The sequence below is a fragment of the Pteropus vampyrus genome, unplaced genomic scaffold (genome assembly GCF_000151845.1).
Source record: "Pteropus vampyrus isolate Shadow unplaced genomic scaffold, Pvam_2.0 Scaffold334, whole genome shotgun sequence".
NCBI lineage: Eukaryota > Metazoa > Chordata > Mammalia > Chiroptera > Pteropodidae > Pteropus > Pteropus vampyrus.
The window spans coordinates 1,664,167-1,681,913 of NW_011889115.1; the positions used below are offsets into that span (position 1 = coordinate 1,664,167).

Here is a 17,747-nt window from a genome sequence, read left to right on the forward strand (position 1 = left end):
TAGCTTAGACATAGCACAACTGAGAGTGAGAGTAAGAGTGAGGAGCCTTGTTGAGATAGAAGTCTGGATGTCGCTTCTCTACACATTTATCGATAGTTTTAATAAAGAGTCATTTCTTAGTTGCAGAAGGAAAGTCATACATAATTCATTTATATCCAACAATACCATTCCTGATTTTAGATCTACCTCTCCCATATTTCCTGATTATGAATCACTATCACCAAATACAGACATACCTCACTATCGAACAGTAAAATAACTATATATCATCAGGTGATGATTAGTCACCATGTGTTGGAACAACATGCTTACTTTTTATCAACCAACTAGCTTGCTCTCTGATGTGTTTTTAGTCTAGGCAGTAGTGAATGGCTTGGAGGGTTCAAGAAAGCAATGCTTCTTAGTTCCACAAGACCTCTTTAGTTAAAAGTGCTATGTGAACTTGAGCTAATTTCCTCTGAACCTCAGTCTCCTCATCTGTGAAATGGAGATAATGACACCTCCCATATTGTGAATATTAAATGAAGTAACGTAAGCTAATTGCCTAACACAATGTCTGCTACATGGTCAATATTTAATAAACATAATTTCCCTCATTCATTCATTAGTTTAACAAATGTTTTTAAGGCGTGCACTATGTATTTTAGATTCTCTATTAAGCAAGCAAGCTAAGCAAATTCCTGCCTCTATAGTAATAGTCTAGGAAATCAATTAAATGAAAAATACTTCAAAGCGATAAGAACAGTTAACATAGTGCTGATCATTTGTTATCTATGTATATAAATGGACTCGTTTATTGATTGACCAAGATGGTTGTGTATAAACTTTGAAATCTTTTTGTCCTAATACCTAATCACCTGCCTGATGATTGTTCCTGAGTTGAAAAAGCATGATGCCCAGTGAAGTACTCTTTAGCAAGAAGTGATGGCCAGGCAGCAATTGAGGTACTTCAAGCTGGACTTTCCACTAATCAGAAAAGATGCCACTATATTGGAAGAAAAGCCTTTACAAATAGACAATGAAATTGTAAAATTGCATAGACTTTCAGAGGGTCAAATCCTAACCCTTCTACTGATTCCATGAGCTTTGGCAATTAATCTTCTTATACCCAGATTCTATTAAATGGGATTAGGAATAGTAGTACCTCCATAGGGCGGTTGTAAGGAATAAATAAGAAAATCCTTGTGAAAAATGCTTTATACACTAAGTATTATATGAATCTTTTGGTTTTACAGTTGAAGAGACTGAGGCCCAGAGAAATAGATTAACTTGATTTAAGCCACACAGCTTGTAAGTGACCTGGGTTAGAATGCACAGAATTGTGAGGCAACAGTGTGAAGAACTAAATTTGATTGCATCTCATAAATAAATTTGGATGAATTTAACTGAATTAAAACAGATGGCCAAGAGGATAGTATATCTCGCTTCCATTAATGAGTTTTTGTAGAGATATATTTTGCAATTGAATGTACCAACCTAACGAAGATTATCATTTAAAAAAACAAAAGGCATATCAAAGCATAAGGCCTTGTAACAGTACTGGTGATAGTAGTAGTGAGGAGGCCAGAATATAAACTTATATCAATTTATATGATTAATTATTGAACAAAAATGGGATTAATTATTTAGTTAACTCACACATTAATTTCCCAAATGTTTATTAAGTGCCTATTGTGTAATAGGTCCTCGCTTCTATTTGGAAATACAAGATAAGTAGAACTTCACCCTGTCCTCAAAGGGCCCACAGTCTAGTAAGCAATATGGTAACTGTTAAAATAGATCTTTTTCCAGAATACAAATTATATGGGAGGAGGAAGTAGTAAGCTCTGCCTGGGGAGGAATTGGCGATCTTCATGATGGAGGTGATGTTAAAATTGAATCTTGAAAGTAGAGTGGAAGTTCATTAGGTTTATAGGGGAAGGATGCAGAGTGGCGGAGAAAAGAGGAAAAGCAATCCAGACAAAGAATACAGCTGGCCTATAGCTGTAGAAGCAATCGACAGTGTGGCATGTTCAGAAAACGACAATCTGGCACAGGCTGAGTGTACAAGAGCAATAGTAGGTGAGATTGGAAAGGTAAGTAAGGGGTCAGATCACAAAGTGCCTTTTACACCACACTTGGGAATTTGCAATGCATGTGGTAGACATGATTTTATTCACACCATAAATGGTAAAGTGGTATAAGGTATAGTGAACAACTTTATGATGTGATATTCCTCTATTAATTTGATCTCTAGTTTACATTTCCCATTACACTAGATTTAATAGTTAGGGAACTATGTTTGGAAAGATTCATAGTCCCTTTAGTACAATGGTACCCTGTGGCAAGTGAAACTGTACAAATAGTGTAATGATATACACAGAATAAACAAAACTTTAAGATTGAAGCAAAGCCAAGGTTCAACCATTTCTGGGATTTGGGGAAGTCTTGTAATCCGAAGTTTGTACTAAACTCAATCATATTTAGCACATTGCTTCTCAGTGAATAGGTCTTGATACTATATTTCAAACAAATGATGAAGCAAGGAGTAAAAAATCTATATAAAGAAAAGCTATGGTTCTTCTAATTGTTAATGCCTTGCAATTATGCCCCTTTCTGGAATAATAAAATGTTCCTTGGCAGAGGTCAGGATCTCTGCCACTGACTTATTTAACAGATCCTCTTAACATCTGTCCTGCAGACTGTGCACTTTATTAGCAGACAAGAGACCCAGCAGACTTAGCCTGCTGTGTCCCTTTTTCACATTCACACAGCTGTGGATTAACTCAGACTTTCCAGAAGAGGACCAACCAGAAGGGATAGTAATGTTATTGGCTGATTCTAAAAAGATGAGAAAAAAGAGGAGAAACAAATGTTGCCCTCGTACAATTCGGTGTTTTTAGGATGACAATTACCAGTCTGTTTTAAAAAGGAATAAAAGCGGCTATTTCACTAAAAAAAGAAAGTCTATTCATATCTGTGTGGGAACCTAATCAGGCTCTTGTTTCCAATGACGATGGCTCCACAGTCGCACCAGGTCTGCGACAAGAATGCTCCTTTTGTATGCCGATAATGTGGAAACGATAAAATTTCCTTTAAGAGACATATGTGTTTACATCATGAGATGTGTTATTTGACAAAATGCTTTGTTCTTCTCATATTTTCCATGCAGAGTTTCATGCTGGGTTGTTTGGCTGGAAATCTTTGATTAACTAGAATTAGTTACTGAAATAAAGTAGACACTTTTGTTTTATGAGTCCTCTTGCTGAGCTGTAAATTATAGTAAAACATATAAGGAGTGACAGAAAGAGTGCTGATTTGAACCGCTGACCCACAACAGGCACAAAAACATAAGATTATTCCTTCAAAGAGCTGCATGGAGATATAAATATTCCATGGTCCACTCGGAATTATGCCCTCTTAACAAACTAAAGCTGTGATTTTACATCATGTAACATGAGTTTTTGGGGGGTGTTACAGTAGGCTTAGGGAAAATATTGAGATTCCAAAAAATCCCCTCTAAATTAAGACTTTGAATACTTGAAGGTTTTTCTCTGTTCAACAATGGACAATGAAAAAAAAAAGTTCCTTTTCCCTAAATGAATAGCCAAGGATGGTTTCTTTTTTTCCAGAGAAGTGGCACATTTTATAAATCTTAAGGCTTTCTTAAAGCCACATTGGTTCCTAGCGTGAACATCTTAGTTCTGCTGGGCACGCCTTTGGGCATAGCCAAAGGAATGGGCTGGGAGGGAGAGACATTACTAAAAGTGGAACAGAAACTCTGTTAGCTTAACCACATAACATGTTGCAGGGATTGGTGTCCATTCTGCTCAGGGTTTTTGTTGTTGTTCATTGTTGTTGTTAAATAATTTTATAAGAGTATTTAAAAACTTTTAGTTAACACAGGATATCTTTCTGGGGCTTTATGGTAAGCAAAGCCCACCTAACTGTCCTCAGTCAAAACTAATTGTGATGGGTGTGTTAACAAACCTTATTGTGGCAGTCATTTTTACAATATATACATATATCAAATCATCACATTATATATCTTAAACTTGCACAGTGTTGTTAATTATATCTGAATAAAACTGGAAAAAAACACCTAATTGTGCCCAGTAGTGATGTTTCACTAGTAATTTATAAATAATTCTATTATCCTACTCATCATATTGTGTCTTTCTCCCTTTCTCTTTCCTATCCCTGCTGTGAGGCTCCTGAAAGACAGTACATCTTCTTCACCTGTATATCTCTATGTTTTGCTAAACTGAATAACCATGCCAAATGTTTTTCTGAATAAGATCTTTGGAAAAACATCTCTTAAAGAGAATATACTAATAAGAATGAGAGCCTGCAAGTATTGAGTCTCTATGGTGTATCCTCTTCTTAGTATGTTATGTGCATTAATACAACAATCTTTTGGAGCAGGCACCCTTATTTTTCCCGTTTTAAAGACGTGGAGATTTAAGGTCCAGAGAGATCACATAGTTAGTAAACAGTCGTTCTGACTAAAGAGTGTGCACTCTTAATCACTATGCTGTTCTTCATGTCTGAGAAACATGGAAACCTTATTTTTCCAACTTTCTTCAGTCCTTTATATTAATCATTATATTAATCTATTATATTAACCATTAACCTTATAGCTTCATCTGATTTTTTCAGAGTGGATTTTTGAGTTATGTGTCAGAATCATATCTAGTGACAATAAAACACACTGTATGCGTATTACACACAATTCGAATACTTTTTTACTATGCTTCCTATGTATAAGGTAGCATTCCTTTCTGCTAATTAGGGAGGAAGTCATAGGTATTCCTGTAGGATACAGATGGTATATTTACATACCGCAAAATACGCTGAAGTTCTGCAATTGGCAATACTGATAATTTGCAGTTTAAAGATGACAGTGAAGGTGGCTCTGAAATAGGGTAAAACATTTTTCTGAATTAAAAAAAAAATATGGAAACAAATATAAGTGGAAAGTAAGAAGAGGATTTTTGTGTTATTTCTTGCTCATTTTACTTGGTCACTTAAAAGTTAATTCATAATATACCCTTATCTCTCAATATTTATTATAAATGCACATTTTACATTATATTATTAACATGAAATTTCTGTTTAATAAGTCCATACATTTCATCATAAGTATGAATTTTGTTCATTAGTATGATTCTTGTGTTCAATCTTCCAAAGTCTTCTGAGAAATTAAAACCAAGTTCAGTTTAAAAACAGTAAAAACCTTTTCATATAATAAACATGTTTATTTCCAACCAACAACATTTATTCTATTGATTAAAGTGGAAAAGTAGCATTTAGAAAATATTATACTTTCATGCAATTTTATTTTCTCAAATATATATTAACAATTTAAGTAAAAACTTTTTTTTTATTGCATGTTTACCCATATTTGTCTTCATTCTGTGTTGTTTGAGAGGCTTTATTATGGGTAGAAAAGGAAAGGCATAGAAGCTGGGCAGTTGTAAAATATTTTTCAAGCAATAGCATCTGGTTTCTTGGCAGTCATCATGGGCCAAGGCAGAGCAGCCCTGGCATATCTCCAGATTTTAGTGTGGGTATTGCTGAGGGATTTCCAGGTCTGCCATGTTGTAATGGTGTTTCCTAGAAACTCAGAAACTCCTAATGGAATTCAAAATCCGTTAGGTTGTACATAAAGTCTACTAGATCTGGTCACCTTGCTGTCTTTTGGACACCTGACCAATTAATTACCCTTTGCCCAGCTCACTCTGCTCCAGCCACACTGGCCTCCTCGCTATTCCTCAGACATTCCGAGCACAAGCACATCTTTACCTCAGGACTTTCACCTATTCTTTGCCTCTGTCTCGGTTGCTATCCCCAGATGATGATATGGCTTGCTCCCTCACAGCTTTCAGGTCTCTACTCAAGTGTTTCCTTCTTTTAGTTTTCCTCTATATTTAGCTCTCCCTCCCCCATATTCATATACCTGATCACTTTGTGTTTCATACCACACATCACCACCAGAATTACAGGTCTGCGTGCTTACTTATTTGTCTTCTCCCCACTCCCTTCCCCAAAGTCACTGCTCACTTCTGTTTTCCCAAGTAGTACCTGGCCAGTAGTGACTACTCAATAGATAATTTTTCAATGAACTTGAACCAGAATTCACCTTTTGGTTACAAAGAAACGATGCTTTTAAATACTGGGAATGTGACATATATTCACATATTAAAAGTAGTTGATTGAACTCAGTACATATACTCAAATATATATACCTGTTGGAAACTTCCCTATGGCTCATGGAGAATCATGCTCAGATTTCAGATCTAACTTCTAGATTCATTGATGAGTTTTTATATCTTATCGATAGATTCGAGACACACTTGTTTAAGGTTTTCCTGATGAGCTACAGCTTTGTGACTGGAGAGTTAAAAGAGCATTACAAATGCAAGCCGCACCACTTGGAGCACATTCATAGAGCTGGATCTCTTCAGCTTTGCCTGCCCGGCTCTTGGAAACAGAAGGAAAACAGTCAGATCCATTCCCCTACTGCCAATTTCCAACTGCCCTCATTATCACCTCTTCAAATACCTTGCTTCAAAAACCAAATTACTGATTGTTTCAATGACTCAACTTTTATTTCTGTAAATAAAGAATTATGTATTTACATATTTTATTTAGCACCCTGAAAGAAAAGATACTTGGAAGAAGCAGAAAGATTGAGTTTTCTTGTTAAAACTATTGGAGGTTACTTTGTTTATTCTTTGTGATCTGCACTGTGCAACTATGTTCCATAAGGAAAAGCTCTTCTGAATGTATTCCAATATAATTGGTGCAATCCAAGAGTGAATTAATTCTGTCTGTTCTTTTTTGTTTTTTTCTTTCTTTCTTTTTCTTTTCTTTTTCTTTTTTTTCTTTTTGGTACAGACGACTGGGTGCTCTGTTTCCTGTCGGATTCTGATTTTTCTTTAAATCTCTTTGCGTAAGGGTAGGACCTTTGACCTGAGCCTCTCTTTTATTCTTTTTTATTTTTACAGCTTCTCTCCCCAACACCCAACATGTTTCTCCCACACGCCACCCCCATGCCATTAGCACCAGTATATCAGAGGAGCAAGCTACTCCGCGTTTGGGAAAATGGGCAAGAAGATCTCTAGCCAGGAAAACTCTTTTTTTCAATTCACTTTTCTTTACTCGACATTCTTGAACCGGCTGCAGGGAATAATGAAATGAATTAAACAGGTCATGGTTCTCCAGTGGCTTATAGTCAGTGTTTGTCCCATTTTTCCTTCTGTTGTTGTGGAAGGGCCAATGGCAGAAGTCTCGAAAGAGGTGATATAGGGCTGCTCTCACCTGAGACAAAGTTTTGTCCCTTTACGTGTATTTGCATAAACTTTAATTTTAAAAATCTGAAAACATCTTAACTTGATTATAATTACCTTAACCTAATTACTACGGTCGCATTTTTAAATGTGTACGTTTTAAAACAATTATTAAAATAAAATTCTAAAACATAAATCATTCTCAGGTACCCAATCATTACTTTTCAAGGACATATCAGATGAAATTCTCTTAATCTTAGGAGAACACTGAAAAAACATCCTTTTTATTTAAGACAAACCTACAGCTCTAATACAATGTACAAATTGTATTTGCAGTCAGTTTCCTAAAAGAACAGAACACAAAGACAAATGAGTTGGTGTGAACACTGGATGGGGAAAGTAGGGAACCTGGGTTCTACATTTTATTCTGCCTGCTACTCACCAGTTTGTATTCTTATGCAAATCACATTTTTTCACCCCTCTAGACTTGAGTTTTCTTCACCTGTAAAGCAAAGAGATAGGATTAGATGATGTTTAAATTCTTTCTCCTTCTGACATTGTGTTACCTGGTGTTTATAATAAAATCAGTTTATTATATGGTGAACCCATGTGCTTTAGGTTCAAGAAAACAAAAAGAAAGAAAGATGACTTCCATCTCTAGGGTTCCTTTTAGAGAGAATGTGGGCAGAAATGATAGCAATTTCAAGAAGATAGAGACAAAAATGAAAATGAAGGGGTTTTAATGGTCAGTGTTTACAGAGCACCTAGTAAATGTCAGGCATTAGGTGCTAAGGACATAAAAACAAATAAGACCCAGCCCTCCCCTTAAGGAGCTCAGAATTTGGTGGTAGAGAACGGCATGGGAAAAAAATTCTATAAAGTACACAGGGATAGAGATGTGATACGGTGGGAACACAAAGTAGGTGGTGGTCAGATAAGGCTTTAAGAAGAAAGTGGTTTTTGAGGTGAGAATCAAAAGATGAGTAGAATTATGACAAATAAGAGGAGTTATTAGGAAAGGAAAAAATATGGCAATATGAAAATATGCAGGAGGGGCAAGGAGATTGCCTTGGAAATTAACCCAATATGTGACAAGTAGGAGTGGTAGTTCTTCCCTTATTCCTTCTCCCACCTCCTATCTACAGCCAATTTTCTTTGGTGTCAAATATTAGGGGTATAGCTAAACAAGTACCTTCTGTGCTGAAAACAAGGACTTCAGTTCTTTCCTTCCATAAAACCACAGCTATATTTCCTGGATCATTTTGTTGACATTGGAGGTTTATGAGAAGTAAAGGTATTTGTGATCTCTTTCAAATTATTTTTAAGCTCTCTCCGCCACCCCTCCTTCAGTCTGTAATGACTTGTTACTGACACACTCTCTTCCCTGTGCTGAATAAGCACTAAATCAGGCTGCTTAATTACCCCTGTCTCCGCTCCACCTTTTCACAGCCTCACAGCCAACCTTGTCCAGCTTTGTAGCACGCCTTGTTTGGTGGACAGAGGAGATCGTCTGCATTGTTTTGAGAAGGTAACAAAACCCAGGATATCCCTGGAGAACTGAACCAAGCTTGGGGGCCTAGTGTCAGGCAGAATCAATCAAGTAAATAATGACATTTCCTTAAGGATTCTCTCTGCCCTACTCTGCTTGTTTCCTCAAACATCTCCTGTTCTTCCCCCTGGGTAGAGTCTGGTACACGAGAATAGAATGTGAGTGAAGCTGGGGTATTCTTGGGATATCTTGGGATATCCTAGACATAGTGTGGAACCACAGCAAATGGGGTGAATGTAAAGGTAGGAGTTGAAATCTTTCAGTAGCATCTGTGAATCTGTTTTTGTAGAATAGCATTTTCCCCTTCTCTGCCTTTCCTCATTATCCACCTATAGGCAAGTTGCATTGAGGGAGAATTTGTTTTCTCTCCGGGACAGATTCTGACAGGCCACTTTAAAATGCTCTTTCTAATTGAAATGACAAAACACAGGAGAATTTGCTCCAAAGAGAATCCAATGTGTGAAGTTATACCTTCATTTTTATTCTTGGCTTCTATATACTGGAGCATACTGATGCCAGTTTGAAGCCCCTGTTAGTTTCCATTTTATCCAGTTCTCCTATTTCTACCTGTACTCTGCAGAGTTCCATTCACTTTATCAGTCTATTAAAATGTGTCACTAGGATATTTTCGGTGTCTTCTATTATGGCTTAAAGATTGGTTGGAGAACTGAGTTGTTTAGATAAAAATTGTGCCTCTTGCTCCTTCAAGGTGGCTGGTGGTCTCTATTTGAGGATTGTGAAATGCTATTTTAGAAAAAGTAGCTGTAAGACATCTGGAAATATAATTTGCTGTTTGAGAGCTCAGAACAGCAGCAACATCAGAATCTCTCTTCTCCTTGGACAATGATCTGTGTCTTGTGGCTAGAGACAGGAAATAGGTTTTATTATTTAAAATAATTTAATTTTAACATACGAAAACAGAAAAAGCATGGGCTTAAAAGTGAGACTAACTCTAAAATAGATAATAATTCCTATCTTATATAATTATTTTTAAGATTAAATAAAACAATATGAAATACCTAGTACAGTACCTGAGTTAGTGCTCAATATGTGTTTGTTGAGTAACCCAGGAATGAATGGGGGCGATATTTGGATGATTGGTTATCTGGTTATGTGAAAATCATGTGATTATGAGAAGAAAAGGCCTTGTACCTTTTTTTCTGTGGCACTCTCCTTTGGAGATATTACATGGTTTCATCGCAGAAAGCAAATGTGTACACACACACACGCACACGCATACACACACACACACACACACACACATATATTCATGTTATAGTAGGTATTAGATACACTGTGACATCACCCATTATAATTGGACATGAATTTGGCTATTTGGAGGGCAAAACATGCCTCTCTTCTCAAATGCAATAGTGTTATAAAATGACTCTGACAAAATGCAGTTCTTAGGTCCTGGCTGTACACTAGTGTGTGTAATCAAAGACACCCAAGAATTTTACCATAAGGCTGAATTTGGTTGGTAAAATCTATTGTTTTGTGTTGAATCTAAGCAGTCAGTTATTAAAGTGTCACTAATATCCAAATGCAAGATAGGTTTTCCTTTAAGGCTAGTCTCAGGACACAGAATTCTAGAAACACTATTAGGGGTATATATTTATGGATTTGTGAAATCTTCATATGACTCGCTTAATCAAATTTATTTAGAAGACTGGTCAATGAATTGGGTGGTAAACCGTAGAAAAGCTTCTTTGTATCTTGGTTTCAGTTCATTGCTCTTTGTAGATACTTCTCTTTTTGAGACAAAGTCTAAAATTTTTAATGTGGCCTCTCTGCCTCTTCTCATGCCACTCTGCATTCACTCAACAGTCCTGCCACATTGGCCTTTGTAAAGTTCCTCAAAAACGTTGCCTCCTTTTCTACGTCAGAGCCATAATAATTGATGTTTCTTCTCTGGAATGTTCTTTATCAACCTTTCCATATGGATAATTCTTACTTAAAATGTTACTTCCTTAGAGAAACTATTCTGATCCTCCAGACCATATTAAATACTTTTGTTAGATAGTCTCTTGACATTCTGTATTTTTCTTTCTCAGCACTTATCTTAACCATAATTCATAGTTACTGTCTGAGCATTTGTTTAATATGTTTCTCTTCCTAGCTCCATAAAAGCAGGGGCTATTTCTGAGTTGCTTGTTAAACCTCTAGTTTTTAGCGCAGTGTTTAAGTTAATAGTAAGCATTTAGTAAAGATTTGTCTTTTAACAAATTCATCGATGCTGGAGATGTGCTTGAAAGGTGCAAAGGTTGGTTCAGCATATATCCATTTGTACTTTAAATGATAATATTGGAAATGAGAGCTAGAGAGTTTTTCTTCTAGCTCCAATACTAACTAGTTGTATGATCTTGGGCCTGCTGTTTCTATTCTCTGGACTTCAGCTCATCAGTAGAATGAGGAGGTTGGACTAGACTAAATGATCTGTTAAGGTTCTTTTAGTCCTAGGTGCCATGTATATTATTGTTCAGCTTACCAAAATTTTAATGCTGACTACTTTATTAAAACTGAATTAATCATAAAGGTGGAATACTTTTAGCCATAAAATAGTAAAAGCATTTCTGAAAGTACTCCTATAAAATATGAGTGATTTTATAATTTTGAAAAAATATTTAGCTAGGCTCATTTTTACATGCATGCACAGCATTTATTTTATATATCTTGGATAAAGAAACAATTCAATATCCCAAACAATCACTGAACATTTTTCAAAATTGAAATGAAAAAAGTCTATATTTACAAAAACAGCTTTACCAAAGTTTAGATGTTTTTAGGACTTTGGCTAAGCCTGTTATAAGCTCTACTACGCTGCTGATTTTTAAATCGTCAACTGTGTTTGAAAATGAATATTCATTATTATTATGATTATGACTATGAACTATGATCTAAGAATCCTACGTAGCATGACATTTTTGTAAACCCTTACATGATAGTTCATCGGAGTTCAAGAATTTTCTAACTAAAGCTATTTATTTGAATAACTATTTTATGTTCTTTAAAGAAAGGATGCAGTTGCAGTTAGAGAAACTTTAAATTTACAAGTAACTAGACTGAGAAGAAAAATTGGTGCTGCTCTGTAATTACTGATTAAGCAGTAGAATTTGTAAAAAAGTTTAAGACAGGTCAGTGAAACTCACAGTTATTGAGCAGCTCTCTAGTCAACATTTTAACAAATGACTTCAGAAGAATCATTTCTTGTGAAACAATATAATTTAATTTGGACTAAATTTATTTTCCTTTTTTTTTGACTCAACACCGTAAAATTATTCATTACATCTATGATAAATATAATCATATACCACTTCTGATGCCTCATTTATTTAGAGAGAATATCCTTTCTAACATCCAGTGATTTTATATACTGTATGTTAATTCAGAAAATATTGATTGGTTATCTTTAGTTGCAAGGCACTATTCTTGATGCTAGGTATTAAAAATAATTAGGTTGATTGTGACTTTAATAAGCTTATAGTCTGTCTAAGATAATAAGACATACGTGCATAACTAAACACAAGGTTTAAAAATGTGAGAAGCACCACAAGAAAGGTACAAATCAAGTGTTATGGATCTATATCTTACATCTCCTCCAGAGCAATATGCTTGTTCCAAGACACTGAATCTGCCTCAGCACCTAACACAGAGCCTTGCATACAGAGCATATTCAATTAATGTTAGCTTAGAAGATGTGGTATCTGTGAAATCATTTTCTAAACTTGTACCTATTCACCAAATGAGATTCTTTTTATCCAAGTCAGATCGAAAGTCTTCATTCCGAAAAAACATGATACTTGTATCTAAAATAATATATTTTGTTAGACAGAATGTGAAAATTTTGTTTTCACGAGTGCCTCTATCTTTATAGCGGACTCTATTTTCTGATTTTATTTCAAAAACTCATTCTATTAAATCTTATCTGATATCCTACTGTTCATTTTACGCAGATCTGTAAGTTATGAGGAATGCGATCATACTTCCTCATGACTCTCTTGTATCAGTGATCACAACCCACAAGGAACTCCGAGGAATCACAACTCAGAGGAATCTCAGAGTTCTTGGGGGTCTTACCTCTCTTAGGTATAACCCACTAGAAAGAGATATAAAATAAATGGTCATCCAAGCTTTAGAGGAAGCAATGGATACTACTCTATTTCTAAAAAGCAGCTGTATTGTTCCAGCAACCTGAAAGATTGCTGAATTTAGGCAGCCTTTTAAAAAATGGATTTGTTTCCAAAGACTTGTTTTTCTGCTTTTTTTCCCACTCGTTGAAGTTCTCTGAAGGACTTGAAATTGAATAAAATTGACTTTCTTCTGATCTTGTGAATTATTGGGGTGAAATGAAGGCATGAATGATGTCTAAGGACTGTTGCCTTCCTAAGATTTCATGACTCTTTAATACTCAGTAGTAGGGCATTTGCTCATGACACCAGCTACTACGTAGCCAACGCTTTTTCAATTCTTCATCCTTTCCACTCCTTCCAGTATAGAACTTTTCTACACTGGCTTAATCCAAGCAGAAATTTTTCAGAAGCTTCACTTGTGCCCCTTCTGAAGATACCTGGCTGAATTTCAAAGGAAAAGGATACAACAGAGTAAAAAGGAAACAGAAAAGAGCGTCCCTTTTACTCCCCCAAGTTCTAGCAGTTTGACTGACTCTTACTTGTGAATTTTTCTTGCCACTTAGTCATTGCACACACAGAATTATGAAACTTTAATTTCTTTAGAGGCTTGTTATATTAGAAAAATTGTTCCAAAGAAAGCAACAATCATGACATAAGCACATCTGGCTCTTGCAAATTATTCTTTATTAAGCTTTCATTTAATTACATGTGCTGAAAGGTCTGTTTTTGATTACTGTAATTTTTTTTTATTTGTCCATCTGAATGATAGTAATGCTGGAAATTACATACAAACCACCTGTTTTTTCTCCCCTACTAATGTGGCAAAGTTTGAGCCATTTTCTCTGTGGTTGATGAACTAGGAAGCTTTCTATTTATTATGATAGAAATAGGACTATCAAGGTAATGGCTTAATCTTGATGACAAGAAGAAAAAAAATATTTGAATGGAGTTTTCAAGCATTAAATAGTTTTAAGATTGAGATGTCTGAATTCTGGTTAACTAGCAGATCTACATATTCATTTATTGCCAGTTTCACCCAAAACCTAGTAAATTGACAGTTAACGATTTAACATCTTGTGCTAGGAAAAAGAAGCTTGATTTTTATTTTATTATTATTATTATTTTGTCACAAATCTGGCTGTATTCTCTTAAGGGGTCTGTTATATGCTGCTTCGAAATAAGACCCTGAGGAAAGAGTCACTGCCATTGAGCCTCAGGGATCTTGAGGGCAGCACCCTCCTCGCCCAGGAGGATCGGCATCCCCAGGGAAGCTGGTCAGTCCTGAATGAGAACAGTGTTCTTCCAGGAATCCCTAGGAACATTCAGATTCCTTTCTTAATTCATGAATATTAAACTTTCAAGAATGGACATATCAACATTTAAAGAACTTTTTATAAAGATTTTAGGTACTAGAAAGAATCTCTGAGACTGTTTAGTCAAATTCATTTTTGTACAATGAAAGACACTGAGTTCTGGAGTGATCGAGTCCTTTGTTCACGGTCTTAAAATTATTACTAGAAGGACCAAGGACAGAACGATGACTCCCCTACCAGTAATTGTTCTTTCTGTCACATTATTTGGTCTTTCTGATTTTCCTCTTTAAAAAAAAAATAGTGAAAGAGAAATTGCAAGGCCGAGAGATGTAGTTATCTAACAATACGGTAAGTTTTTGTTTGTTTGTTGTTTTGGAACTCCATTTCAGCTACATTTAAAGAGATAATGTTTGTCTTCCCTGTTTTGCAGCAGCTCTATGCCGCTCAGCTGGCCAGCATGCAGGTGTCACCTGGAGCAAAGATGCCATCAACTCCACAGCCACCAAACACAGCAGGGGCAGTCTCACCTACTGGGATAAAAAATGAAAAGAGAGGGACCAGCCCTGTAACTCAAGTTAAGGTACTTGCTTTGCAGGATTGTGGAAACGGTTTGGAAAATAGCTTCACAAGAAAGGTAGTGAACCAGGCTGTGTTGGGAATAAACAGCAGGAAGCACAGCAACATAAAGGATCCCCCCAAATGCTCCTCTTTATGGTAAATTTCATGATTGAGCACTGAGAAACAGGTGTTTCCCTTTTGATAACAATAGTGCCATATTGTGAGATCTTTACCTAAATCTGCCAACTCACTTCTCAAGAGTTTTTCCCCTTTGGAGTCTAGGTTTTATTTTTTAATGTTTATTGGCATGAGTGGCCGTGGCTTTATTACCACTGTTTGTCATAGACTTGCAACACTTCTCTCAAAGTTTCTTAAACACGAAGAAGGATCTCAAAACTTTAGATTTAAAAAAAAAAAAGAACAAAAAAAGAGCCTGGTGCTGGGCTTTATATGGCTTGTTGATTAAAGATCTCACCTTCAAAAATAGTTAGAAAGGTCGGCTTTGAAGAATGATGGTATCATTACATAATCACGCTTCGACGTCATATAGTTGTAATGAGAGAAAAAGGCTCTCCCAAGTTGTTACTGGGACATTAATAGATACTTTTGCTCACTGATTTCAGTGTCTTAAAATGGGGCAGCCAGGACATACTTAGCGACCGAAAGAAATTGGTGATCCATTCCAACTTTGTGCTGCAGCTGTTACCTATAGGTGGTACCGGTTGGTTTTTATGATTGCCTTTCCTTCCTATATTGAAATAACAAATTCGAACAGCTCACAGAAACAATTGTTTTGTATAATTGACTTATCTATTTAAAGAGGTATACTAAGCGCAGATGGATTACTGTAATGTGCACAGAGTACTGCATTTGGAGAAAATTTACAATTATTAAATCTTCACATGGAAAATATCTAAAGCCAACAAAACAGCATTGTGTGCTACAAACTCACTAAAATTGTTTTATTCTCTAAAATTTGCAGATAGGAATTCTGAGATTTCAGAAGAGTTGTTTAAAAATATGGATCCCAAATACCAAAGATAAAAAAAATAAATAAACATCATTGAAAGAAGTAGTTCTGCCTGTGCCTTACCCAAAAGAATTAACTAAATGCCACTCATGCTCTTAAGTTCTCCAAAGAAATAGATGGACATTTATGCTTTGTTGTTAGAAATATTGAGATATGACAATAGTCAGTTTACATTTAATAAGATGACATAACTTATGGAAACAGACTATCTATTTTTGTGTTCTAAGAGTTTCTATTTGTGAATAAGAGTCAGAACACTACAACTCAAACCAAAGCATTTCATTTAATTATACTTGTTAGGGTATGAGCATATCAAACATCAGGGACTTGAGATATTGAGTATTAGGTATTTTAACATGAAAAAGTCACTTTATGAGTGAGTTGGCCAAATGGAACTGCACCAAACTAAGCCTTTACTGGATGAGTAAAATGTTCCCTGGTTAAATTCACGTTTATATCTGCTTTTACCATTCCAGCTCTGTGGGCCAACTGAATTTTATTACTCACTTGACCACATGAAAATTCTTAGGGAGTTCTCTATATAATTTGACTTAACTGTATTTTATGTTAATAACAAAGGAAGCATTTCTTATCCTTATTAGTTTGTTTATTTTATGCGTGGGTAAAAAATATAGACCGAGACATAAAACAAATGTTTTAAATTTTACAAATAGCTTCTCTCTATTATTGAAGAAGTTCTGAGAAAAATCTCATAATTTTCTAATTGGTAGAATTATGGTCATTAAAATACTCGATGTTTCTGTCTATAGTCATTTCTTTCCCTGAGTATATAACATGACCGCATCACAAAGGACATAGTTTGCTGAAGGTAACAGAAATAAACACAAATGGTTTTATGTACCTTCTTTTCCCCAGAATTTTTATTTGCTATAATTGTCAACATCAGAAGTTGGAATGCTTCTGTTCAAATGTCAGTTCTGCCACTTTTACCAGCCTCGTCACGTTGGGCAGTTTACTTCTTTCTGCTTTAGTTTGTCTCCTCCATAAAATAAAAGTTGATATTATTATGAGTCTTATATGAGATAACACATCCTCTAGCATATAATGAGTATTCCATAAATGTTAGTATATCGGTGATGATGATGATCTGATGGTAGTAAATAAGATGGTGGTGGTGATGGTAGTAGTAGGGCTTGTGATTGACATTTCTAGATGTATACCAAGAGAGATCCTAACAAAATACCTAGAGGATTTCCATTTTTCAACCACGATGAAGGAACAGAGACCAGATTTACTCTCTCAGCTTAAACAACTAACACTCAGGGTAAAATATATAAAACAGTGGTTTTCAGACATTTACAATAGAAGTACAGAATAGTGGTTCCTTACAGACGAGAAATAGGTGAGGCAAGCACGATAGTTGTTTCAGCTTACTCTCTAGAGAGAATTTCCAGGCAATAGGACAGGGAGGGGTACCCACACTGAGTTTGGCAGCCTCCCTTAGTAAAGAGACATAGTTTAGAGTTTAGGGATGCCCAGGTAGATGGAGTTTGTGAGGCAGTGTACGAGAGAGGAGAGAGCTGCACACTGAAGAGTGCGCACTGAAGATCTACAGAAGGTTCCCCTGCATGTAGCTGAGTATTGATCAACATGCATGATATGTGGGAGAGAACTTTCTGAGGCCAGGGGAAATACCAAATTAGCAGACAAAACAATTCTGAGGTTCACAGAGGACTGAGAATGGTTTGTATTCACATTAGCCAGAACGTAAATATCTTCTGACAAATGGGACATCAAGTCAAGTCCTCAGAATGGCATTACTTGAGTAGTGGGGCCAAATTATCCCTAGATTAAGAGCTGCTCTGGACTTGTCTAACTAATCTTAAAAGTTAGCTTAGAAGGATCAAATTGTTCTGTGTCTCAGAACAAAGTCTA

The 17,747-nt window shown here is 35.8% G+C and overlaps 1 protein-coding gene across 4 annotated transcripts in view; it reads left to right on the forward strand.

Annotated features, from left to right (window-relative positions):
- Positions 1-17,747, forward strand: part of SOX6 (SRY-box 6) — a 358,392-nt gene that overhangs the window by 262,510 nt on the left and 78,135 nt on the right. For 3 of the 4 annotated variants that reach the window (XM_023522157.1, XM_023522158.1, XM_023522159.1), the window contains exon 10: positions 14,694-14,843. In XM_023522157.1, coding sequence (XP_023377925.1) covers positions 14,694-14,843 — 150 coding nt within the window. The remainder of the gene's footprint in view (positions 1-14,693; positions 14,844-17,747) is intronic. The other variant, XM_023522160.1, reaches the window with a different exon arrangement.